At 40.4% G+C, this 26,867-nt stretch overlaps 1 protein-coding gene across 1 annotated transcript; it reads left to right on the top strand.

Moving 5' to 3' along the window:
* The first annotated feature begins 20,289 nt into the window (after window positions 1-20,289).
* On the top strand, window positions 20,290-21,153 carry LOC137250018 (craniofacial development protein 2-like). The gene is made up of 3 exons (XM_067782211.1): window positions 20,290-20,427; window positions 20,514-21,100; window positions 21,135-21,153. Exons 1-3 carry the CDS (start codon window positions 20,290-20,292, stop codon window positions 21,151-21,153), a joined length of 744 nt encoding a protein of 247 aa, XP_067638312.1.
* Window positions 21,154-26,867: the final 5,714 nt, after the last annotated feature.

Here is a 26,867-nt window from a genome sequence, read left to right as displayed (position 1 = left end):
CTGACCAAAGACTGCCAAATGCTAAAGCCTAGCAGCAGGGAAAGTTGCGGTAAAATTTAATTTTCAAATAATGTTACGCATAAAAATTAACGCTACGCTACATGAATGCTTACCGACAAGCTTTCATTTATTTGTAAGCACTTAAAAGTCCTTTTCATGTTATTTGTTATTGTCCGAAAATATGATTGGCATTTCTTTTATGCGTCGCTTAGTTGCAAATTAAATCTTTGATTTTATTTGTCATTGGAGTGCGTTAATGCGACTACATTTACGTTTACGACCGGACCAAACGTAATTGTGTGTGTGTGTGAGGTAAAAAATAAACATAAGCAATTGTAAATGAGTGGCTAAAATATGTTATTAAAATTTAACGGTTAAAATAACAAAATCCAATTCGGTCAGCAGCTACCCGCGCGCACTCATTAAAAAATTTATTTTGCATACTTCCAGGCGCATTTAAATTATCAAGTATTGCGCCAAACAAAAAAAAACTGTGCTACATTTTCAGAGAAAGTGTGTGTTCCTGGACTGATTTAATTTCAGTATAAAAGACTTGGATCAACCTGACCGACAACTTGGAAACAATTGTTTTGTTGAGTTTAGTGGACCTGATTGGAAACCATAAGGCTAGCTAGATGAGCATAAATAGGTGCTCAACCTCATCCACGAAGAGTCGACACAGTCTTATGCCTATAAATGGCTTGGGAATCCCGTAGCAGTTGAAGAAAGCAGACTGCCCAGGGAGACGCGCGTCACTCTGGCACAGTTCCGATCTGGATACTGTAATAGGTTAAATTCTTACTTATCTAAAATCAGCGCAGACTGCCGCAATGTATGCGCTGCTAACAATGTATCTCCGCATGTCACAACCATTTTTTAAATGGAAGAGTGAAACCAAAGCCTCTAACAGCCATATCTCTTCGGTCCAACCCAATTAAAACCACAAGTTTCCTCGAACATCCGTCAGAAAATACCGATAAGAATTTGTGAGAGATCGCACTTATTGGATGGGATGCTACAAAGGAGAGAACAAAGATAAAATTGGAAAACTGATTCATTCATCAAGGCATATTATGAGAATGAAGGAATGAAGAAGAGTTAACATATCGGGACCTGTAGTTGGAAGCGGTGGACGGAGGAGACATCCATTGAATTGGAGTGGGCAAGTGGAAGAAGTATTTAACTCTCTTGGTGCCTCCAATTGCCAATAAACAAGAATAACTGGCGTGATTTGTTGCGCAACGGCCAGAATCGTCTAGGCAGTTAAACGCCAATTAATTACGATGACTCGTTTTTCATTAACCCATAGTCAATGAAAATAAATGGCTAATGTAAACTGTCATGCAACAAGTGAAGGTTCAATGTAGTCATGTTATATATAATCCAACCAGATAATGTCGGAATGATACCTTAGTGGTGCTTGTTACCGGAACGTACCGGATCTACGGAAAACCGGGAAAAAAATATTAGTCACCATAACTCTACCAAAACCTTCGAGGCGTATATTTATCGCTACAAGAAAAAAATCCTGCTAATTAGAACTTTGCAAGTCGACTGAGGTTGCCCTAGAAACTAATGAATTACTTAGAATGGTTTCATTTTAGTAAAACATTCCGCAACAAATACTTTTTTGCCCTGTGTTAATGTCGCGAAGCACGACATTTATATGATGAGATATTAAAAAAATGTTTATTTTATGCAGATATCGGCGAGACTCTCGTCCACAGCCTTGAAAGTCAGTACTAGGCGACAAAGTCTCTCTTCCACCACAAATCCAACACCAAAGCTGCGCTTGTTTGAATGTAGGAAATGTCAAAATTTTTGGTTTTATTTTTTTGTATTTTCCATCGCATTTCTTGGATGGCGCTGATGTCGGCTTCTAATTCCACAAGGACATCAACCAGCCGGGCATCGGAACCAATCGCATTAACGGAACGTACATTTCTGGTGTATGCCCTTAAATTGTAAGCTTTTAAACGTTTGCTAAGTTCGTCATCAAAAGAGGGTTTACTTTCTGAGGTTTGATTGGTATTTTCATTGAATATTATTTAACGTGGCCGGTCGAAAGTCCAGCGCACAAACCACTCAGCTGGGATGAGGATTTTATGATATACGTTTATATAGCTAGTCGCTTGATCCAGAACATACGCCCACATGCAGCCGCGCCTTATGGTGATCAGACGCTGTTGATGAAGTCCCCAACTAGCCATTAGGCTGATTATGACAGAGTGGCCTAGCTAGGTTGTTACCTTCTCACATAACCGCCCCACAAAGTGGATGTTCAGTGGCTACCCAGAAGATACTTGGCCGTTTTTCGTAAGTATTTGAGATAATCTTATGCAGTCATATGTGTAATAATTTAGTAACCACAATAGCTATGTTCTTGGTTTTGTTGCACAATGTAATCGAATATTAATATGGCTGGGTGTGAGTAGTTATTACTCACGTCTATTAAGCTTTTGCAGAGCTTGTAGTCTACTTTTAGCCGAATAGACATTGTGGGCTTATAAGCGCCTCGTGCTTTTATTGCGCTTGAGTTTTTGCTTATTTTAATTTGTGGTAGGCTATTTTTTGTTAATGCCTGATCCTACACCACTATTGTATCTTTTATACCATTAGACTTAATTTACATTTTATTTTGTTTTATTTCAATTTATAAAAGAAAAAAAAATAGAAAATAGAAATTTCTTAGCTGTCATTTCATTAACATAAACATGTCACATTTTAATGTGCATAATTTACAAAAACAACAATTACGTTTAGAAAATATGTGGACATTCCTTCCTACACGTGGCTTTCATCATTTCAGCATGCATACATTTAGGCGATGGCTTTCTGTAAATATCTTTATCGTGCTTAAAAGAAATTAGTACGCACATATCCTAAAGCTAGTAAAAAAACAAGTAAGGAAGGCTAAGTTCGGGTGTAATCGAACATTACATACTCAGCTGAGAGCTTTGGAGACAAAATAAGAGAAAACCGCCATGTAGGAATATGAACCCAGGGTAACCCTGGAATGTGTTTGTATGACATTGGTATCAAATGAAAGGTGTTAATGAGTATTTTAAAAGGGAGTGGGCCTTAGTTCTATAGGTGAACCCATTTTCGAGATATCGCCATAAAGGTGGACCAGGGATGACTCTGTGCTTGTACGATATGGGTATCAAATTACAGGCATTAATGAGGGTTTTGAAAGGGAGTGACCTTAGTTGTATATGTGAAGGCGTTTTCGAGATATCGGACCAGAACATCATGGCCGGGTACTGCTAATTTATTTATATATGTAATACCACAAACAGTATTCCTACCATGATTCCAAGGGCTTTTGATTTCGCCCTGCAGAACTTTTTCATTTTCTTCTACATAATATGGTAGGTGTCACACCCATTTTACAAAGTTGTTTCTAAAGTTATATTTTGCGTCAAAAACCAATGCAATCACCATGTTTCATCCCTTTTTTCCTATTTGGTATAGAACTATGGCATTTTTTTCATTTTTCGAAATTTTCGATGTCGAAAAGTGGACGTGGTCATAGTCGGCTTTCACCCATTTTTAATACCAAGAAAAAGCGAGTTCAGATAAGTACGTGAACTGAGTTTAGTAAAGATATATCGATTTTTGGTCAAGTTATCGTGTTAGCAGCCGAGCGGAAGGACAGACGGTAGACTGTGTATAAAAACTGGTAGTGGCTTCAACCGATTTCGCCCCTTTTCACAGAAAACAGTTATCGTCCTAGAATCTAAGCCTCTACCAAATTTCACAAGGATTGGTAAATTTTTGTTCGACTTATGGCATTAAAAGTATCCTAGACAAATTAAATTAAAAAGGGCGGAGCCACGCCCATCTTGAAAATTTCTTTTATTTTTGTATTTTTTTTGCACCATATCATTAGGGGAGTTCAATGTTGACATAATTTACTTATATACTGCAAATATATTCACTTTTTTGTTAAAATTTGACTCAAAAAAATTTTCTTTAAAGTGGGCGTGTTCGACATCTGATTTTTCAAATTTTTATTTACCACACATACAGTAATAGGGGTAACGTGCCTGCCAAATTTTATCATGATATCTTCAACGACTGCCAAATTACAGCTTGCAAAACTTTTAAATTAACTTCTTTTAAAAGTGGGCGGTGCAATACCCATTGTCCAAAATTTTACTAATTTTCTATTCTGTATCATAAGGTCAATTTACCGACCAAGTTTCATCGCTTTATACGTCCTTGGTAATGAATTATCGCAGTTTTCTCTTTTTCGAAATTTTCGATATCGAAAAAGTAGGCGTGGTTATAGGCCGATTTCTTTCATTTTAAATGGCGATCTGAGATGAGTGCTTAGGAACGTACGTATCAAATTTCATCGAGATATCTCGAAATTTACTCAAGTTATCGTGTTTACGGGCGGACGGACATGGCTAAATGAATTTATTTTTTCGCCCAGATCATTTTGATATATAGAAGTCTATATCTATCTCGATTAGTTTACGCCGTTACAGGGTACCGTTATTTGAACAAAATTAATATACTCTGTGAGCTCTGCTCAGCTGAGTATAGAGAGCTCTGCTCAGCTGAGTATAATAAATAAAAAAAAAGTTGTGTTTGAGCCACCGAAAATCAGTGAAGCATACATTAATGTTAATTAAGGCAATTTTTCTTCTGCTTCTTTCCTGACGCCTGCTACTGCAACTTCTTCATAAAATTCTTTTCTTTTCAGCTCTTCAGTGTTGCTCTTTTTTCCTCTGTTGATTTGATGCTTAACGTTGTTGTTACTATGTTGATTATGCTGTGGCTTCCTGAGCTGCTTGTGGCTATTCTAGCTTGGGACTCTCCTGCTCTTAGTGCTGCTCACGGTCCCTTACTTATTTCGCAATTTTTAATTTTGTTTATTTTTTTGTATTTATTCTTTAGCTTTTTATTTGCTGTCTTTTTTATTTGCTCGTTGATTGAGTGGTCACTTTGATGTGGCGCATGTTGTGGTAAACGCGTAATTAATTTTTAAAGTGCGTAGAGCCACAACCGCATTTAGACCCAATCAGTCGTCTCTTTTACTTGTAAGTTTTTTGTTTTGAAGTTCTAGGAATTGTATTTTCTGTGCGCATAAGTTCATCCATTTTATGGTAGCAGAAAATAACACAAGAGTGCATTGTAGCAAACATTTTAGAAAATCATTTGACAGTTGAGTTTGAGAGTTTGCCGTTCAATCTTTCTGAAATGTGGAACCTAATTAGCGACATTGATTAATTTACAAAATGGACCACACAATATGCTGGAGTATGGTTTATTTTATATATTTTAATATTGATTGAGACCAATAGTAATGCCAAAAAATATTTATTATTATGCGGTATTTACTACATAGACCGTCAGATTGTTTTAAAGACCAGATGAACTATCACGATATTATACAGTAGTCATAAAGCAATCTTACGACGGGCGGTGTCCGATGGCGCGATCCTTGATATCTACTCGGAAAATCCCAGTAGATCTACTGTTGAGTGCAATGCCCAATCTGTACGGCATTGGAATCGGCCTATTATCTGAAGTTTCCCAAATAAAAACGCACGGTCACATACAATAGTTAGGTGGGAAGAACGGTGGGAGCATCGAGGAAAGCGCGTTGGACCTTAATATTAGTTAGGAATATGGCAGAAGTATATGATCGAAAACACGGCGAACTAAACTATCACCTCCCGCAGATAATGAGTAGGCACGGCAGTTGGTTTCAGGGAGTATCTACATAAGCATTTTTTCACGTCCAAAGACCCCCTGTGTTTGAGAGCAGCCTTCCATTTGGAATTTGGTTTCCCTAACGTGCAAAAACATACATTGTTTTGGGCTGGTGCGAGTAAAATGGCGTTTCTAGTGATGACGCGATTGATGCATGCCGAAAGATAGCGCATGCGAAACAGTGGCGACTTACCCCCCCCCCCCCCCCCCCCACCCCCCCACCTCCTCCACGTGAAGTTATGTATAACGTCAGTACCGCGGCATGTGGCTACATAAACAAAATTAAAATTTTTTCATTAGTCCACTTGAGGGCAGTGCGCTGCTCCAACATCCGAGAAAAAACCACAATCTTAGCCGTTTAGCAAGTTTCAACCTTAATTACAGTGTTATATCCTAAAAAGAGATCCCTCTAAAAGTGAGAAAAAGGAATTTGATTTCATTAATCGACGCCTTATGTACTCTCTTTTTTCTTCTTTTCAATATTCAGATAAACGAGGAAAAATATTCTTCCTGTAGTTACAGCTTATTTGGTGAATGATTCTGTCTATTACTAACATTTAGATGAATGTGATTTCTTGCTCCAGCGAGAGCTGCATAGGTAGGTGGTCAGATGCTAATGATAGTATCGGCTGCCAATTAACGCAGTGCAGTCCACTATTACCGACACGTGTGGGTGTGTTCCGTTGCCTTGTCGACGCTAATACCTTGGCAATGAAGGATTTAGATACCTGGCGCTTGTCTTCAACCTACCTTTGTCTATTTTCTTCACCCATACCGCTACTAGAGCCTGGAAAACCAGCTTCCTAGGAGACTCACATCGCCTGTTGTTTTTCCTATCGCCAGTATCCAAGTCACTTGAGACCAGCCTGCTGTCTTATTTCACTACAAATGGTGACTTGCCAACCACCAGCCCGATTTCCGAAAATTAAATAGATGAATTGCGGATTAAACTTATCATAAGATTTTAACAAAATCAATCACAGAATATCTATGCAAGACTTGGAAGGGTCTTGCCTCCAACTTAGTTTCAAAACGTTGACCGAAAATTATTGTGTGGTTTTCGGCATGCTTACATTTTGACGCAGCTTTCCCCACCCAAAATAGTGCGCGACAATGGCAACAGGTCCTGGTCCTTCCATTGATGAGCTTTGCTGTTAAATTAGGAACTATCCCTTAGCCTTCCAGTTTTTTTTTTCGTCTCGCAAAACCATAACCCATTAAGCCTTCGGGGGATTCAAGCCGTTGATAAGCCGATACAAAGTTTTATAGCTTCACAGTTTCCGGGAACCGATTGTCAACCTCGCCAACCCGACGGAAATTCTGATTCTCATATAAATGTATTGTACGCACATTTAGCAGGCGAGGAGTGGAGAAATGCCCCGCAAGATAAATGTGCTCATATTAAACCGTTCCTGAGGTACTCGAGCTAATACCTTAATGGTGCTTGTGACCGGACCTAACAGATCTGTATCCGGCAAATGACCATCAACATCGATAACACTCCCGAAAACTTTCGTGGATTATCTTTGCCGTTAATACAACAACAACAACATGAGCGACTTTTTTTGTACGTCGAGAGAGGACTTTACTTTTCATTTCCATACTCAGTCAAAAGTAGCTCTTGTTGGCAACAGTTATTCTCCATTTTATTACTACGGTGGTTCCCAAATTGACAGAAATTTATATCCGTCAACTTTGAAGTGACTGACAAGACGGTAATGCGCCCATTTTTTTTTTTTTTTTTTTTTTTGGGTGCCAGCAAGTACTTTCTTATTGTCCTCATTTACCGCAAGATTCACTTTTTTTGCTTTCTCAGCAGAACTCATAGCCACCACATGATAGCAAGCATTGTTTTAATAGCAACGTGGAGTCAAAGCCTCTTAAGCAAAGGAAAAGAAAAAGCAAAAAGTTATGAAATAAAGAAATGGGAAAAGCACATAAAAATAGAAAATAAGAAGAAAACAAATGAAATAAAAACAAGTAAGGAAGGCTAAGTTCGGGTGTAACCGAACATTACATACTCACCTGAGAGCTTTGGAGACAAAATAAAGGAAAATCACCATTTAGGGAAATGAACCTAGGGTAACCCTGAATGTGTTTGTATGACATGGGTATCAAATGGAAGGTATTAAAGAGTATTTTAAGAGGGAGTGGGCCGTAGTTCTATAGGTGGACGCAATTTCGGGATATCGCCATAAAGGTGGACCAGGGGTGACTCTAGAATCCGTTTGTACGATATGGGTATCAAATGAAAGGTGTTAAGGAGTATTTTCAAAGGGAGTTGTCCTTAGTTCTATAGGTGGACGCCTTTATTATATTTTGCGTCAATAAACCAATCCAATTACCATTTCCTTCCATTTACCTTTTTTCGTATTTGGTATAGAATTATGGTATTTTGTTTTCATTTTTCGTAATTTTCGATATCGAAAAAGTGGGCGTGGTTATAGTCCGATATCATTCATTTTAAATAGAGATCTGAGATAAGTGCCCAGGAACCTGCATACTGAATTTCATCAAGATACCTCAAAATTTAATCAAGTTATCGTGTTAACGGACAGACGGACGGACGGACGGAAATGGCCCAATCAAATTTTTTTCGATACTGATGATTTTGATATATGGAAGTCTATATCTATCTCGATTTCTTTACACCTGTAAAACCAACCGTTATCCAATCAAAGTTAATATACTCTGTGCTCAAAGCACGCTGAGTATATTAAAGAAATTAATAGAGAGAATAAAATAAAATAAAAGAAGATAAAACAATTTTAAGTATTTCCTTTATATAAATGGACAAAGTCAGCGAAAAATGTGCCCTCATATAAAGACATATACTTGCTGAACTTAGATTTTAAAATTTTGACATAGAAATTGTAAAAATCTTTATAAGAAAAAAAATATAAAAGTGGAGCGCCTATTTCTTGGATTGGAAAGTTGGCATAAAAGGAGTCAACTTATTAATATGTAGTCAATTAACTTATCAAATATTGTTTCCTTTGTCATGGTCGCTTAGCCTATATTTCAAGTTTCACTTTTGTAGCTCAATGAGAAGTAACTTAAAAATCGATGTAAAAATTCTAAAATTCCAAATTCTCATCTAATTATTATATCCGTGCGCCTCCTAACTTTTTTTTTACTTTTTGGTACTTTGTCCTGGTGTCTTAAACAATCTGTGAAGTTTGACGTTTGTAGGTCAATGGGTAGTTACTTCAAAATCGATCGCAGATTCCCTCCGTTCCGTACGATTTTTTTAAACATCTCGATCCGTGCGTCCCCTAGCGTAACTTTTTGTTATGCGTTTCATACCTACTGTCACTAACCTCTGAATCAAGTTTGAAATTTCAAGTCTCTAGCTCATCGAGAATTACCTAAAAGCCGGTTTGAGTTCTCATCTAATGATTTCGATCCGTGCACCACCTAACGGATTCTTCCCCTTTTGTTGCATTGTCTTGGTGTCTTAACCTATATGTGAAGTTTCACGTTTGTGGCTTAATGAGAAGTTAATAATAATAAGAATAATATAAACGAAAATTATGAAAAAGAGGGAAAAAATAAAAAAGAGTGGATCCTACATACATGAAAATCAATTTTCGGCAACGAAGATGATTTTCACATTTGTTCTTTTTTAACTCAAAACAAATAAAAGCACTCAAATTTTCAAAGAAATCACATAAGGGTCAGTGAGTACATTTATACACAACTCAATTATGACTTTAAGTAAAATACCTCCAAAGATTCGTTTGTCTTTTGATATGCAAATTTATTGCCTACAATTACTTACTTAGGCATATTAATTTCAATAACTGCTTTTGAAATAACAATAAAGAGCGGTGAGCAAACAAAGTGTTTCGGACAGTCTGTGACGTCGGTGAAAGGAAGTCACGCATGGCTGATGCATACCAAATTTAGTAATTTACACAAATTAAAATTACTTACATAGAACGAACATACAAACATTCGTCTTGGAAGTACAAACATACATACGTCAGTACTTTATGCATACCTGTGCAGGATAAGAATAATGGCCAGGCGAATGCCAGTGACAGATGCAGTGACCCAAAGCTGACCAAAACTATAAATAAGTGATGGCGTAAAATATTTAGTTGGCATCAAACTATAAGCGAGGAGAGCGTGCGGCAAGTCACTGATGAAGGATTTGTGGCTAAACATAAATGTAAGAAGTACACAAAAATAAGTGCAAATGACTTTCTTATGAAGCAAAATGAAATTACCACAACAAAATTGCACGCACACACATACATACAGAAATTATTCGATATGAAGAAATAAAAAGGAGTCAAAAGGATATAAAATCACTCATCCACAAAATGGACACCAGCAGGCGTACTAAGAACGTGAAATTGCTTTGCGCTTGTGTGCGTGCAATAGTTTCTGACTTTCTTAAGTTTTCATAATAACATATGTATTTGTGTAAGTTAAAGTTCTTAGAATCCTTGAATGCACACGCAAACAAATAAGCAAAACAAATTACATATGGCTAGAGTGAGGAATGTTCTGTCCAAATGTCCTTTTAACATAAAGCTTTACCAATACTCGCACACATGCTCACATATTATACTGGGCGGTATTTTGATTGTTCTTGTTTATTTGTTTTTTGTATATGTGCAATTTGTATGCTTGAAAGCATTTTACAACTTGAAAACTACAGGATACTCAGACACACACACATAAACACACAAGTAAATATGTGAATGATAGTTTTGGAAGGCAAGGCTATTTGAAAGGTGCACGCATGTGTGGCAAAGTCTTTGAAACAAACAATTTAATGCGCTGTAAGTGTCAAACTACAATATCCACTTTAAAAAGACCAGAGTAAGAGCAATTCAAAACAACAACAATTCTGTTGTATTTACAATTATAATAGCCAAACTACAAATATCAAATATAGACAGGATAAATACAAAAACAATTTTCATCTTTATCTACAAGAAAGTATGTGTCTTCTGGTATATATCAGTTTACACGATGTGTGTACATTAGGGTGGTCCTTATAAATCAAATTTTCTATTATTTCCAGTCTCACCCCTTCAGACGGCTATGTTTATCTAAATCAAAAAGTCCGCATACATACTTTGGCCCCGATTGCAAACGGCTAAGGGGTATCGCGTAGGGATCAAATTGAAACTCAAAAAAATTGTTTTTTAATTCCGAAAAATTTTAATAATTTATGAAGACTCAATATACTAAAATCTGAACCTCAATCACAATGCGACATCCCTTAGTGGTTTCTTGATATCGTCAACTACAGTATTATCGGATTTTAAATATTGTAACAACCACGATTAATGTCATCAATAATATTTGTTCCATTTTACTTGTAGTATACCATAAATGTTATGTTCAATGTTTTAAATGTAGACTCGTTGTAATGTTTGTGAAAATACCACTCTGTGCTGCGCACAGTAATACCTTAAAATGGCATCACTGACGATCAGCGTCGTCATGATCGCCTACTGTATAAGCAATGTAATTGAGAGCCATTCTCGTTTGACTGCCATACATGTTAGTTCGTCCAATATTGCTTTGGTCAACTAGCATTAATAAAGCATACACACAAACGAAATATTAGTACATGCGTTTTTATTCGATTGTCTACAATTCTGTGTGCGACTCTCGTCCTGATTATTGGACAGGTCCATTTGGAAGAGTAGACGCGGTCGCTATAACAAAAAGTAAGGAATTGTTGGCTCTGCCAATCCTATGAGCTATAATCTTAGGAACGGCAAGGCTAGCGTTTTATTGGCGCCACTTAGTGGCCTCGAATCTAAACAACGAACCGACTAGCATGCACAAAATGGCGACATTTTCACCCGAACAATTTTCCCAAATGCTGGAGGCGATTTCAAGCGGCGGTAAAATCGGTTCTTTTACAAAGTGTACATCACGCTTTAAAAGGCAACGGGATCCAGCAACGGTAGAGGAATTTGTTGCTGCTGTAACAGTATACAAAGACATATAAAAATTTCTGACGCCGATGCATTACGTGGGATGCCGCTATTGCTCGAAGACTATGCAGCAACTTGGTGGATAGGAATAAAAGAATCCGTTTCAACATTCGACGACGCCATGCAATTGATACGAGCAACATTTTCTCCTCCAACACCCGACTGGAAGATTTACTTAAATATTTTTGAGCATAAGCAGCAAACACGCGAAGCTACCGACAGTTTTATCTGCAAGAAGCGTCTGTTGTTCTCTCAACTCAAAGATAGCATCAGTGAAGAAGTGCAGCTGAATATGATCTATGGCCTCTTATCGATGAAAATTAGAGATCGTGTGCATCGTGATGCATTCTCGACATTTGACCAACTTATATCGCGTTGCCGTGATGCGGAATTGTCTCTGGCCGAATCCAATCAACTTCCGACGGCACCAGGTGAAAAGGCGGAACGTGTGGATGGGCCCAAGAGGTGCTCTTTCTGCCGATTTCGAGGGCATACAGTGGACGTATCTTTAAAAAAGAAAACGGAGCAGCAGCAATCGACAGTGGCAAGTTCAAGCGGAACAGCGCCGCAAATCAAACGTACACCTGCGTTTGCATGCTACGGCTGTGGAGCACCGGGAGTGTACCGCGCGAATTGCCCAAAATGTAGCGGGCACAGTAAAGACAGTCCTCAATATCTAGCGTTTAATGCGGTGAACACTACCATTATTGGAAGATCCAGGCCACTAGTTCACATAGAGATGGTTGGGATGACAGGTGAAGCTCTCTTCGACACTGGAGCGAAAACTTCTGTTGCCAGCGCTAATTTAAAGAAAGTATTATCGAGCAAGGGGTGTGTTTTCCAAGATGTCTTGGCTGTCGTCATATTGGTAGATGGAAGCACGACCACGCAAAAAGTGTTATCAACCATTTGCGACATTACTATCGGCAATATGGTTCGGAAAATTCGAATGATATCGCTTCCAAATGCTACAAAGAATCGTACCTTACTCGGATTGGACTTTTTGGAACAAGCACACATTGTGCTGAATATGGCACAACAATACTGGTATTTCGAAGATGAACACAGAACAAAATATTATTTCGCCGCTCCAAGTGGAAGTAGTCTACCGTTTGCTATAGATATAGCTGGTGCGCATGTGATAACGAGCAATCGGCTCGTCTATTTGCACCTCCAATAAAGGTAAAGATTAGCGGCTATGAAAAGTTTTGCGAAGAGAACGTCTTCTCGTTGAACTCCCTTGAATTGAGTGCGGAAAGTAAGATAGATGTTGGTGATCTAAATATGCAACAGAGCGTTGAGCTTGAAAAGCTATTATCTCAGCATAATGAAGTCTTCGAAGAGTCAAGATGCGCAATACAACTTGCCGTGCACAGCATCGATACACGCGAACATCTCCCAATCGCTTTGCCTCCATATCGATTGGCACCGCAGTGAAAGGCTCTGTTAAAGAAAGAAATAACCGAAATGCTGAGGGTTGGTGTTATCGTAGAGTGCGAATCGCCGTGGGCAGCACCTGTGGTTATCGTGCCCAAGAAATCAGGTGACATATGTATTTGCATCGATTACCGAGAGTTAAACGCCATTACTAAGCCGGATCGGTATCCTCTTCCACGGGTTGAAGACTTGCTGCATGAAGCAAAAGCTACCAATTTAATGTCAACGTTGGATCTACAGGCTGGCTATTGGCAAATCGGTGTGAAGAAAGAAGACCAGGACAAGATCGCGTTCGTTACGTCGTTTGGTATGTACAAGTTCACACGCATGCCTTTTGGTTTACGAAACGCGCCAGCAACGTTTCAACGGTTAATTGATCGACTGAAAACGTCTTTAAACAACGTAACTGTATTTGCATACTTGGACGATATAATTCTATGCTCGGTCAGTTTTGAGGAGCATCTTCGAGAGCTAAATATGCTTTTCGATCGAATTAAGCAATTTGGTCTTAAAGTCAATAAAAGGAAATGCCGGTTTACCTGCCTCGAAATTAAGTACCTAGGGCACATCTTAACGTCAGATGGCATACGAGTAGATCCAGAAAAGTTCGCCGAAATATCTCTGCGTAATCCTCCTAAAAATGTAAAAGTGCTAATATCGTTCCTCCAAGCGTGTTCATGGTACAGGCGTTTCGTACCCCAATTCGCGGATGTTGCAAAGCCACTTTCACAGCTGACTAAAAAGAATGCATCTTGGGTATGGACAGATGAACAACAAGCTGCGTTTGACAAGCTAAAGCAGCTGTTAATAACATGGCCTATCGTAAAACAAATCGACGAAAACATGCCATACATCATAAAAACCGACGCTAGCGGTTACGCATTAGGAACAGTTTTGATCCAGGGGGAGGTCCAGATGAACACCCCGTGGAATACGCGAGTATACTCTTGACAAGAGCAAAGCAAAATTACTCTACCATTGAGAGGGAAGCTCTTGCCATAGTGTGGGCTGTCCAAAAGTATCGTGGCTACATTGAAGGATCCGAGATAAAACTCATCACGGACCATCGGCCGCTTAAACGGTTAATGACGCTAAAGTCACCAATCGGACGCCTAGCCCGATGGGCATTACTCCTCCAACCATACAATTTAAATATTGCCTATAAGCCTGGAAAAATAAATGTTGAGGCAGACATGTTGTCAAGGCCACCTTGTGAAGATAGACAGTAGACCAAAGAACTGTGTCATATATGCTCATTTGCTATTGCTCTTCCACGCCGTGGAGCGAAAGAAATCCGTGACAGCCAACTCAGTGATCCCACACTAAAAAGTATTATTGATTGTTTCGAGGGTGAGAGTGATGATGCGGTACATTTGGGCCAAGAGAGGATACACGATGAACGATGGCGTTCTCTATTGCTACAGCGACGAAGATAGCGAGGATGCACAGCTGGTTGTTCCGAAGTCCGAAGCCCGAAGTCCCAGGTATTTTAAATACGTATCACAACAGAGACACTGCTGGCCATTATGGAACCGACCGGACTATGTCAAAGGTATCATCACGTTATTATTGGCCAGGTATGCGGAAGGATATTGAGAATCTGGTCAAAAAATGCATTGAATGTCAGCGCTATAAGATAACGAACCTGAAGCCAATAGGCCTATACCAAAAAAACTCCAGTAAACAAGGTTTTGAAGCCATAGCCATTGATCTTGTGGAAGATGTCGCTAGCCGTTGGGTGGAGTTCTTTCCACTAAAAGAAGCTTCTGCCGAGAGCTGCGCAAAAACGCTTATAGACGAGGTATTCCTACGCTATGGAGTCCCTAGATGAATAATCAGCGACAACGGTGTGCAATTCGTATCAGGTGTGATGCAAAAAGTTGCCTTTTGTCTGGACATACGCCAAGTATTTACGCCATTCTATCACCCTCAAGCGAATCCGGTAGAGCGGAAGAATCGAGACCTTAAGACGCAGCTGTCAATTTTGGTAGGCACAAAACATCGCGACTGGGCAGAGAGGTTGCCAGCCGTACGGTTCGCAATGAACACAACATGCTGCCAAGGTACTGGTCACACAGCCGCTTATCTTACGTTTGCGCGTGAATTGCGTACAATCGACTACGTCAACCATAACAAGCAACAAGACGTTAACAAAGCCGTCACGAATAACCAAAGACGGGACCAAGAAGGTTTAGAAATTGGAGCTAAGGTACTTGTGACAACTCATGTTTTGAGCAAAGGGTATAACATCAAAATTTATTCCACGACGAGATGGGCCTTACGTAATTATTGACAAACAAGGTTCCACCTCGTACGTAATTGCTCATGAGGATAATCTCCAGTATCCACTGGGTACATACCATGCATCATTACTGACACCATATCGTAGTTTTGACAACGTTTCCGAAAGTCCGGTAAACATGATAAGACGCCGAGGACGTCCCCGAAAGACCACTAAATAGGATACATCATCGGGTCGATTTCTGTATCCTAGGGGGAGACTGTAACAACCACGATTAATGTCATCAATGATATTTGTTCCATTTTACTTGTAGTATACCATAAATGTTATGTTCAATGTTTTACATGTAGACTCGTTGTAATGTTTGTGAAAATACCACTCTGTGCTGCGCACAGTAATACCTTAAAATTGCATCACTGACGATCAGCATCGTCATGATCGCCTACTGTATAAGCAATGTAATTGAGAGCCATTCTCGTTTGGCTGCCATACATGTTAGTTCGTCCAATATTGCTTTGGTCAACTAGCATTAATAAAGCATACACACAAACGAAATATTAGTAAATGCGTTTTTATTCGATTGTCTACAATTCTGTGTGCGACTCTCGTCCTGATTATTAAATAAAAAAAAATAAATGTAAGGCGCGATAACCTCCGAAGAGATCTAAGGCCGAGCTTCTCTTCCAATTTGCGTCGTGCTCCTCTTGATTCTTCCCTACAAATTGGCCGGACGGGACCTACATGTTTTATGCCGACTCCGAACGGCATCTGCAAGGCAGATGAGTTTTCACTGAGAGCTTTTCATGGCAGAAATACAATCGGAGCGCTTGCCAGACACTGCCGAGGGGCGACCCCGCTTAGAAAAATTTTCTTCTAATTGAAAAATCTTATTTCTAAAATTTTGATGTTGCTTTGCCCGGGAATTGAACCCAGGGCATACGGTGTGATAGGCGGAGCACGCTACCATCACACCACGGTGGCCTGATTATTGGACAGATCTATTTGGAAGAGTAGACGCGGTCGCTATAACAAAAAGAAAGGAATTGTTGGCTCTGCCAATCCTATGAGCTATAATCTTATACTGTTTTCACACAGAAACTTAATCATCTCATTTCACCTTCTAATGAAATCGTAAATTTTTTGCTTTCACACAGAAGTAACTGCTCGATTAGTATGAAGGATGAAATGTCAAGCGAATAAAATGACAATGCTATATGACAGACAATCATGGCGGAACGATACAAGGTGGCAGCATGGTGACATACCTACAAACAAAAAAAATTCCATGTACTTGTAAATTCGATGGACAAATGTCAAAATCGTACTGCGCCCGTAGTTGATGTATCAAAACAAATAAAAAAGATAATAATCAGCTGTTCGATGCGGCCACCTTGTATCGTTCCGCCATGCAGACAATGACATTTACTTTGACAAATGACATTTTTAAGCACTGAACACACCAAAAACTAAGAAGCGGAAAGCGGCCAACAGAGTTGCATTGTGCTTTTGACTTCATTAAGCCCCCATTACTGATACTTAGCATAGACTTGACTTGACTTGGCGTAAACTTGGCAACTTAGCCATGATTATACTCCACTTGGCGCATACAATCTGGCATCATAATCAGAGTTGAAATTTATTTTTAAATAAATGTTAATTTGTATGACAAAATGTCAAAATGAAATGGAAACAAACAAATGGCATCTCAAAATGTAAACGTCACTTAGAACTTACATAGAAAATCAAAATTCAACAGACTTCTAAGTCAAGTTAAATGTTACCAAGTTTTGAGTAATCAGTAACATGCAATGTTCATTTAACAGAACTGTAAGTGACAGTTCTCAAGTCAATTCAAGTCTATGCTAAGTATCAGTAATGGAGCCTTTAGGCATTCGATTAGCTACTAATGAAATAATTATAGATTCGAATTTTGTAGGGACGATTGAGCTCAATAAGCGTCTTAATGTAGAAAACTGCCTTTATTATTCAATAAGCCGCCTGTGTGAATATAGTATTAGGAACGGCAAGGCTAGCGTTTCAATATAATAAATCGAAAAACTCAATTTAAATTTTATGAGTCTCCGTAGAGCAATATTAATTTTGGCCCCTTTATGGCACCCCTAAATCGTTTCAAATCGGTACCAAAATCTATATATATAAAAATGAATTGCTGTTCGTTAGTCTCGCTAAAACTCGAGAACGGCTGAACTGATTTATCTTATCTTGGTCTTGAATTATTCTTGGAGGTCTAGGGAAGGTTTAAAAGTGAGAAAAGTTCGAATACTTGCCGGGAAAATACTCAAAATCTAATATATAAAATTCTTCTGTCACGGTTTTAGAGGCTGAACTCCTCCGAAACGGCTGAACCGATTCTCATGAAATTTTGTGAGCATATTGGGTAGGTCTGAGAATCGGCCAACGTCTACCTTTTTTTCCCTACGTGTCTAGGGTCTTGAGATCAAAACGTGGACCCGGGTACCCCTAGAATGTGTTTATACAATATGGATATCAAATGAAAGTTGTTGATGAGTGCTAAAGTACAGGATAATTTTAATACAACTGGGAGGCTAGGGTCTCGAGATATAGCCCAAAACATGGATCCGGGTACCCCTAGAATGTGTTTATACAATATGGATATGAAATGAAAGCTGTTGATGAGTGCTATAGTACAGGATAATTTTCATACAACTGGGAGGATAGGTTCTCGATATATAGCACAAAACGAGGACCCGGATACACCTAGAATGTGTTTTTACATTATGGGTATCAAATTGAAGCTGTTGATGTATGCTTTAGTACCGAGTAAGTTTTACATCACTGGGTGACTACGGTCTCGAGATATAGGTCAAAACATGGACCCGGATACACCTAGAATGTGTTTTTATATTATGGGTATCAAATTGATGCTGTTGATGTGTGCAATAATACAGAGTAAGTTTTACACCGCTGACTGACTAGGGTCTCGAAATATAGGCCAAAACATGGACCCGGATACCGCTAGAATGTGTGTGTATTATGGATATGAAATGAAAGCTGTTGCTGAGACCTCTGAAGTTCATTGTGATATTCGATTTAGTCGCATCAACCTGGCAAAACTGATATATATGCATGCGAAGCCGAAATAAAGACATGAATTAATAATACCCACATACTTATTTGCACACGTCCTATTCGATTTGCCTGAAATTTCGTATATAAATTTGCCTATATTAGTATTAACGATGCTTTTTTCCGGGAAGTATAATAGAGATGACTGGGACTGGGATTAGGACTAGGACTGGGACTGAGACTCAGACTCGGAGTGGGACTGGGACTGAGACTCGGAATGGGACTGGAACAAAATACATACCACCCTCTGGGACTGGCAATAAGAGATGAAGAAGAAGGAGAAAAACTTGAGAGAAAAGAGAAGGAGACTGAGAAAGAGATAGAATGGGACGAAGATGGAGATGAAGCGAAAAAGACGGAGGGAGGAGTGAATAAAGAGATTAGGAAAAAGTGTAGAGGGGTAGGGCAGAGTTAGACGGAAAAAGCGTATTAAAGTGTATGCAAATAGGTCAAATTTAGGGCAGAAAAACGTCTGCCGGGTCTGCTAGTTTATATATATTATTGACCTTGCTTGGTAAGGGTGATAAGGGAAAACATCATTTATTTGATATAGAAGGATCACCCTAGCATATTTTACAAACGGGTGATTCCATTTAAAATGTATCATGTGGTTTTTCGAGTTTTACAAACAAGAACTTCATTGATTAGAGTATAGAGTATATTAACTTTGATTGGATATCGGTTGGTTGTACAGGTATAAAGGAATCGAGATAGATATAGTCTTCCGTATATCAAAATCATCAGCATCGAAACAAATTTGATTGAGCAATGTCCGTCCGTCCGTACGTCCGTCCGTTAACACGATAACTTGAGTAAATATTGAGATATCTTCACCAAATTTGATACACGAGCTTATCTGGATTGGTATAGAAAATGAGCGAAATCGGATGATAACCACGCCCTCTTTATATATATATATAACATTTTGGAAAACACAAAAAACCTGATTATTTAGTAAGTAATACACCTAGAATGTTGAAATTTGGCATGTGGACTGATATTGAGACTCTTGATAAAAATTTGAAAAAAAATTGTACAACGGGCGTGGCACCGCCTGCTTGTGATAAAATCAATTTTACAAATATTATTAACCATAAATCAAAAATCGTTAAACCTATCGTAACAAAATTCGACAGAGAGGTTGCCTTTGCTATAAGGAATGCTTTGAAGAAAAATTAACGAAATCGGTTAAGGGCCACGCCCATTTTTGAATAAACGATTTTTAAAAGGGCCGTGGACGAATAAAATAAGCGATATGTTTGCAAAAAATAGCTTCATATCAATGTTATTTCATTCCCCAAGTGGCTTTATAACAACAAATAGGAAAAACCGACCCTTTTATGACTAAGCAATTTTCTATGTTTCGGGAGCTATTACTCGAAGAAAAATTAACGGATCGTAATGAAATTGGAGGGTGGAGCCGTGTGTAGAAGTCCACGAAATTGGGGAAAGCTTCTGACCGCCATTCACCTGGGAATGGCCATATCGATTTTTTTGCATGCGGTTCAAGCAGCTCACTACTGCCGGTCGCTTGCGGCCAAGTATCCTCTGGATAGCCGCTAAGCATCCGTTTAGCGGTGAGCTAATGTGAGAAGACGACAACTTGGCTAGGCCGCTCTGACATAATCGGTTTAAGGGCTAGCCGGGGGAGATCTCATCGGCAGCGTCGGTACACCTCTAGGAGCGGCTGCAAGCGGGCGTCTGTCTTGGAGCAAGCGGCTCGCTATATAAACGTGCAAGTAATATTTACACCACCAGTGAGCGGTTTGTGCGCTGGGCTTGGGACCCGCTACGTAAAACCATACTCCAATGAAATATAACAACAAGCCTCGGATAAATACACTCTCTGTTGACGACGACCATGGCAAACGTTTGAAGGACAATGAATTGAGGGCATGCACTTGGAACGTTCGCTCCCTGAATGGGATTGGTGCAGATGCCCGGCTGGTTGAAGTCCTCGCCAAAGCAAAATCTGACATCACCGCCATCCAAGAAATGCGTTGGACGAAGCAAGGAAGAAAGAAGATAAAAAGTGTGACATCTATTGGAGTGGCCATACGAATAAACGCAGTTTCGACGCCGGATTCGTGGTGGGAGAGAGACTTTGTCGCCAAGTGCTGCCGTTCACGCCTGTGGACGAGCGTCTCGCCGCTATCCGAATAAAAGCAAATTTTTTTAATATATCATTCATCTGCGCCCATGCGCCGACAGAGGAGAAAGACGATGAGGTGAAAAACACTTTTTATGGACAATTAGAACGCGCATACGAGAGCTGCAGCCGTCATGATATAAAAGTCGTGCTTGGCGACTTTAATGCCAGGGTGGGCAAAGAAGGTGTTTTTGGCCCTACAGTCGGAAAGTTCAGCCTACACAATGAAACTTCTCCTAACGAACTGAGGCTGATTGACTTTGCCGGTGCTGGAAACATGGTCATATCCAGCACGAGGTTCACGCATAAAAAGATACATCAAGCTACATGGCTGTCTCCTGGTCGAAATACTCGCAATCAGATCGATCACGTTGTGATAGACGGACGGCATGCCTCCAGTGTTTTAGATGTGCGCACGATCCGAGGACCTAACATCGACCCGGACCATTATCTCGTTGCAGCCAAAATACGCACCCGCCTCAATGCGGCTAAAACCAAGGAACAAAAAACACAAGGAAAGCTAGACGTCGAAAAGCTTCAATCACAACAGACTGCCAATGATTTCGCAACCCGACTCTCACACCTACTCTCTGAGAACACAACTCATCCTGAAGGAATACAGGAGCAGTGGGAGCATATCTCCAAAGCACTTCGTACTGCCGCCGAGGAAAAAATTGGTTACCGGCGGCCACGAAAAAACAACTTGTACGGTGAAGAATGCCGCGTTGCAACTGAAGGAAAAGACGCTGCCTACAGGGCTACGTTAAAAGCGAGTGCGACAAGAGGAGTGTGTGAACGCTATCGTGAGTTGAAAAGGGAAGCGAGACGCCTTTTCGGGAAGAAAAAAGCAGAAGCAGAGAGGCGTGAGCGCGAGGAGCTTGAGCTGCTAGCCACCAGGAATAACGCCCGAAAATTCTACCAAAAATACGGTGACAGACGGAAGGTTTTAAGACCGGGGCAAACTCCTGTAGGAATGAAAACGGCAACCTTGTAACTGATGTCGAGAGAGTGCTTAGATTATGGAGGGAATACTTCTCTGCTCTCCTAAATAGAGGCAGCAATTCACCGCGCAGAGATGAAGAACCCGATCCCGCAATCGATGATGATGGAATATATGTCCCCCCGCCCGATTATGAAGAAGTTAGAATAGCAATAACCAGATTGAAAAACAACAAGGCCGTGGGCGCTGATGGATTGCCTGCGGAGCTATTCAAGTACGGCGGCGAAGAGGTGGTAAGGCGCATACAGCAGCTTCTTAGCAAAATATGGGCGGAAGAGTGCATGCACGTCGGTTGGAATAACGCCCGAAAATTCTACCAAAAAATACGGCCACAGACGGAAGGTTTTAAGACCGGGGCAAACTCCTGTCGGAATGAAAACGGCGACCTTGTAACTGATGTCGAGAGAGTGCTTAGATTATGGAGGGAATACTTCTCTGCTCTCCTAAATAGAGGCAGCAATTCACCGCGCAGAGATGAAGAACCCGATCCCGCAATCGATGATGATGGAATATATGTCCCCCCGCCCGATTATGAAGAAGTTAGAATAGCAATAACCAGATTGAAAAACAACAAGGCCGTGGGCGCTGATGGATTGCCTGCGGAGCAATTCAAGTACGGCGGCGAAGAGGTGGTAAGGCGCATACAGCAGCTTCTTAGCAAAATATGGGCGGAAGAGTGCATGCCCGACGGTTGGAATCTAAGTGTTTTTTTCCCAGTCCACAAGAAGGGGGATACTGCATAATGCACCAACTATCGTGGAATCAGCCTTCCCAATATCGTATATAAGGTCCTTTCAAGTGTATTGTGCGAAAGATTGAAGCCCACCGTGACCGTGAAAGAGAATCGACACACATTACCTCTTCGTCGACTTTAAAGCCGCCTTCGACAGCACGAAAAGGAGCTGCCTATATGCCGCTATGTCTGAATTTGGTTTCCCCGCAAAACTTATACGGCTGTGCAAAATTACGTTGAGCAACACCGTCAGCTCAGTCAGAATTGGGAAGGACCTCTCCGAGCCGTTCGAAACTAAACGAGGTTTCAGACAGTGTGACCCCCTATCGTGCGATTTCTTTAATTTGATGTTGGAGAAAATTATATTAGCTGCAGAACGTAACCGCACTGGAACAATATACTATAAAAGCGTGCAATTACTGGCATATGCTGATGGCATTGATATCATCGGCCTAAACACCCGCGCTGTTAGTTCTGCTTACTCCAAACTGGAAAAAGAAGCGGTAAAGATGGGTTTGATAGTGAATGAGGACAAAACGAAGTACCTGTTGTCATCCAGCAAAGAGTCAGCGCATACGCGCCTTGGCAAATAGTAAAAGACTTCGTTTATTTGGGAACCAGCATCAACACTAGCAACAACATCAGCACTGAAATCCAGCGAAGAATCAATCTTGCCAATAAATGCTACTTTGGACTAGGTAGGCAATTGAAAAGTAAAGTTCTCTCTCGGCGAACGAAAATCATACTCTACAAGTCACTTATCGTACCCGTCCTGCTATATGGGGCGGAAGCATGGACCATGACAACAGCAGATTGAGCGGCTTTGGGAGTGTTCGAGAGAAAAGTCCTTCGAAAGATTTATGGACCTCTACGCCTTGAAGATGGCGAATACCGAAGAAGATTTAATGATGAGCTGTACGAGCTATACGCAGACATCAACATAGTCCAGCGAATTAAAACGCAGCGGCTGCGCTGGCTAGGCCATATTATGCGAATGAAAAATGATGATCCGTCCAAGAAAGTGTTTCTATCGGAACCCGCCTATGGAAGCAGAGGTAGAGGGCGGCCTCCACTCCGTTGGAAGGACCAGGTGGAAAACGATTTAAACTCCCTTGGTGTGACCAATTGGCGCCGGTTGGCGGAGCGAAGGAGCGACTGGCGCGCCTTGTTGGACGGCCATAACCGTTTAGACGGTTAAGCGCCAATTAAGTAAGTAATAAAATTGGGTACACACATTTTTCCTATAGCAGGAACTATGCGTTAAAGACCACGCCCATTTTTATATAAAAGACTTTTAGAAGGGTCGTAGACGAAAATAATAAGCTATAACTTAGCAAAAAACAGTTTTGAATCAATGATATTTCACTTATCAAGTTTTATTGTAAGAGGAAATGGGGAGACATTTTTTTTAAACGGGCGGGGCCACGTGTTATGTAGAAAAGTAATTTATGTGAAATGAAATGTACAATTGAAGCTCACGCTGAGTATATAATGTTCGGTTACACCCGAACTTAGCCTTCCTTACTTATTATTTTCTTTTACAACAATCAGTTAAACTTATTTATGCTTATGGTAAAAACGCTCCGAGCTCAGTGCTTTATCGGGATCACAAGTTGGTGGGGCCAGAAATGCCTTTAAAAGGTTAGCTGCGAATAGACAATATGCACTCCAAGACTCAAAAGGCTATACATGTTTCATCAGTAATGAGGTCTGATTCAATAAATATTTGTGAACGGACAGTACCGTAGATGACTCCTACGGTGGGGATGACCGGTGTTCGGTGACCGTGGTAGCAACAGCTGGTATAGCGTTGACAACAGCTGAGCGGAAGATTGATAGCGGTCGATCAACAGTGGCAATAAGTTGCCTATCAGTAACAGAGCAGGAGGAAAAGAAAGTCGTTGATGACGCAGAGACCACTTTGTTACACTGGTTGATTCTCCGGCAGACGCGCGTTTATCTGCGATTGTTAGAGCCTTTTCCCTCGTTGAAAACCCCCGCCTACACTAATTGCACTTTTCATAGAAGGTGTAATGAAAACGGGGTTTTACAAAGCCGAAACTCCATAGACCGAGAGCAGCCAGAAATGGTGCGCTTTATAGTAGGTGCCGACTTAATGGCGTTTTTGTGCTAGCTTGAACGGTTGGCCGGTCCTGGGAAAGAAGAAGGGGATAAGCCCAAAATTTTGTGATATTCTCTCTCATATGGAGCACATTATGGCTAAAGTCAGAGTGCAGAGGACGGGGCACCTTCCCATAAAAGCAACTGACCCTGGTTGTAGGCGCAGTTAAGTCTCAGTTGGTAGTTCTGTTGTAATGCGATTGTCTGTTTACAGCGTCAGCACTGTTCTCTCGTTAAGACATTGAGAAGTCTCCAGATACGTTCAATTATATATCACCATTAGGTTGGTGGTAAGGTTTGTTTTAGGTAGCTCCTCACTTACGCCGGATTCTGGACTAAAATAACTACGCAAAATCAACAACTGCGGTTGAGTAACGTGCGTAGATAACGGCTTGGGGTGGAAACACAATTTAATAGAAATGGACAAGAAAACACTACCTACACTACTAAAAACTGCGTTGAAACTGCAGAACAGGGTGCTGGATCGAGAATGGCGTAGGATACTCTACCGAGAAGGAAGACATGGACAACCAGGATCTACCGCTTCCACCTCTTGATAACTAAGTTGATGTTGACGATAAGCAGCCAAAGCGGTGCTGCGGGTGAGGGGGCTTAGTATATACCCGCGGCAGGTATGCCTGTCATAAGAGGCGACTAAAATACCAACATCGATAATACTCCCCAAATCCTTGTTATTGTTGTTGTTGTAGCGATAAGGTTGCTCCCCGAAGGGTTTGGAAGTGTTATCGATGTGATGGTCCTTTGCCGGATACAGATCCGGTACGCTCCGGTACCATAGCACTATTAAGGTGCTAGCCCGACCAACTCGTGAACGATTTATGTGGCCACATTAAACCTTCAGGTCATTCCCTCCCTCCCACCCCCAAGTTCCGTGAGGAGTTTGGGGTCGCCAGAGCCTCGTCTCTTTGTGAAACAGGATTCGCCGCGGATAGGTGAGGTTGACAACTGGGTTTGGAGAAGCTATATATTGCGCTGGCAACCTGAAGGGTTGCGCTACACAGCCCCTTGAATTTAGTATTTTAGTCGCCTCTTACGACAGGCATACCTACCGCGGGTATATTCTGATCCCCTGACCCGCTGGAGTCCCCCAAATCCTTCATGGAGGGTCTTTATGAAAAAGCATTTCCGCTAAACCAAGTGACTCTTGATCATCACAAGCGATCACCACCGAGCTCTGTACGTTCTGGTGCCCACTTAACCACTCGTGTCGCCACGAAAAATATTATTCAAAGATTCAATTCAACGACATGCTAAAATTACGACTTTACTTTTCAAAATCCCAGCTATATCTCTACGTTAGAGTTGTTCCTCATCGTCATGGTCCGGACAGAGGTTAAACATGTACTGCCATAATTCCATATAAACAATACGTTGCATTACCATTTTTCTATATTCTCGCTATAATAAAGATGGAACATGTGTATAGCTCAGATAGTTTGCATGGAGTCTGCAGTCATGATAAGCCAAACAATTTTACAAAAAAGTCACAATTACATGGAACTACTCACTTACAGCTTGAAGCATGTTCTCGGCTTTTTTTCCAAGCCTCGCCCTTTTTTCAACTCGGCCAGCATCCTTTCACTACACCAACTTACCATATGACTTTACCTTAATGCCAGCTGAGGAATTTTCAATTTTCTTAAGCAACTTTTCGATTCACACAGTTTGAAGTTTATGACTGTTGTTGGAGAAGTTTCGATAGTTGTTGCAATGTTGCATGCCACATATGGAACGGTTATGGATGTTGCTTCATATACGTGCGTATCTACTAAATATAAGAATATTAAGAGTACTACAAGATGCGCTGTTAAGTTCGAAATGCGATTACATGACCAGGACATGAGCATTTAGTGGAGCTTTAAAAGGTCAGCATGGCTGTGAACGGTGCCAAAAGCACTTAACTTTATAGTATATATCTACATAAGTATTTACGTAAGATTTATCACATGTATGCAATATTTTGTTGCTAACTTAAGATTAGTACTTCGTATGTGTTTTAAAATTGGTATGGAAGGAAATATATTGAACACCACATTTTGTTGAGAAATTATTTGAAAAATGTATTTGGTACTATGTGTCCGTTATCTTGAGACCGTTCTAACGTAGTACGTGTTTTTAATAGCCAGTGCCTGGAGTAGTTAGATATGTATATGAAAAAAATTCTTGATAGAACAATCAGAATCCAGCGTATGAAATGCACATTAGAAAACTAAACAAAATTGAGGCGACTGGAAAATGAAATATTCCCAATTGAATACATTTGCCATAGGTGTTGAAAAGCGGAGTGGAGATGCCAAACTTGAAGGGAGTTTAATATCCCTCATGTGATTGAGTTGCTCAATACATGTACTTTCCAATCTTTT

The sequence above is a fragment of the Eurosta solidaginis genome, chromosome 4, assembly GCF_040869045.1.
Source record: "Eurosta solidaginis isolate ZX-2024a chromosome 4, ASM4086904v1, whole genome shotgun sequence".
In the NCBI taxonomy this organism is placed as follows: Eukaryota; Metazoa; Arthropoda; class Insecta; order Diptera; family Tephritidae; genus Eurosta; species Eurosta solidaginis.
The sequence above is the reverse complement of the archived record's forward strand: the minus strand, read 5'-3'. Positions and strand labels throughout refer to the sequence as shown.

Bases quoted from the DNA above. Each gene is read 5' to 3' on its own strand.
- LOC137250018 (XM_067782211.1), top strand. From the start codon at position 20,290: ATGAAATATAACAACAAGCCTCGGATAAATACACTCTCTGTTGACGAC. The intron at 20,428-20,513 runs GTTGAAGTCCTC...GAAGATAAAAAG, and splicing joins TTGGTGCAGATGCCCGGCTG to TGTGACATCTATTGGAGTGG.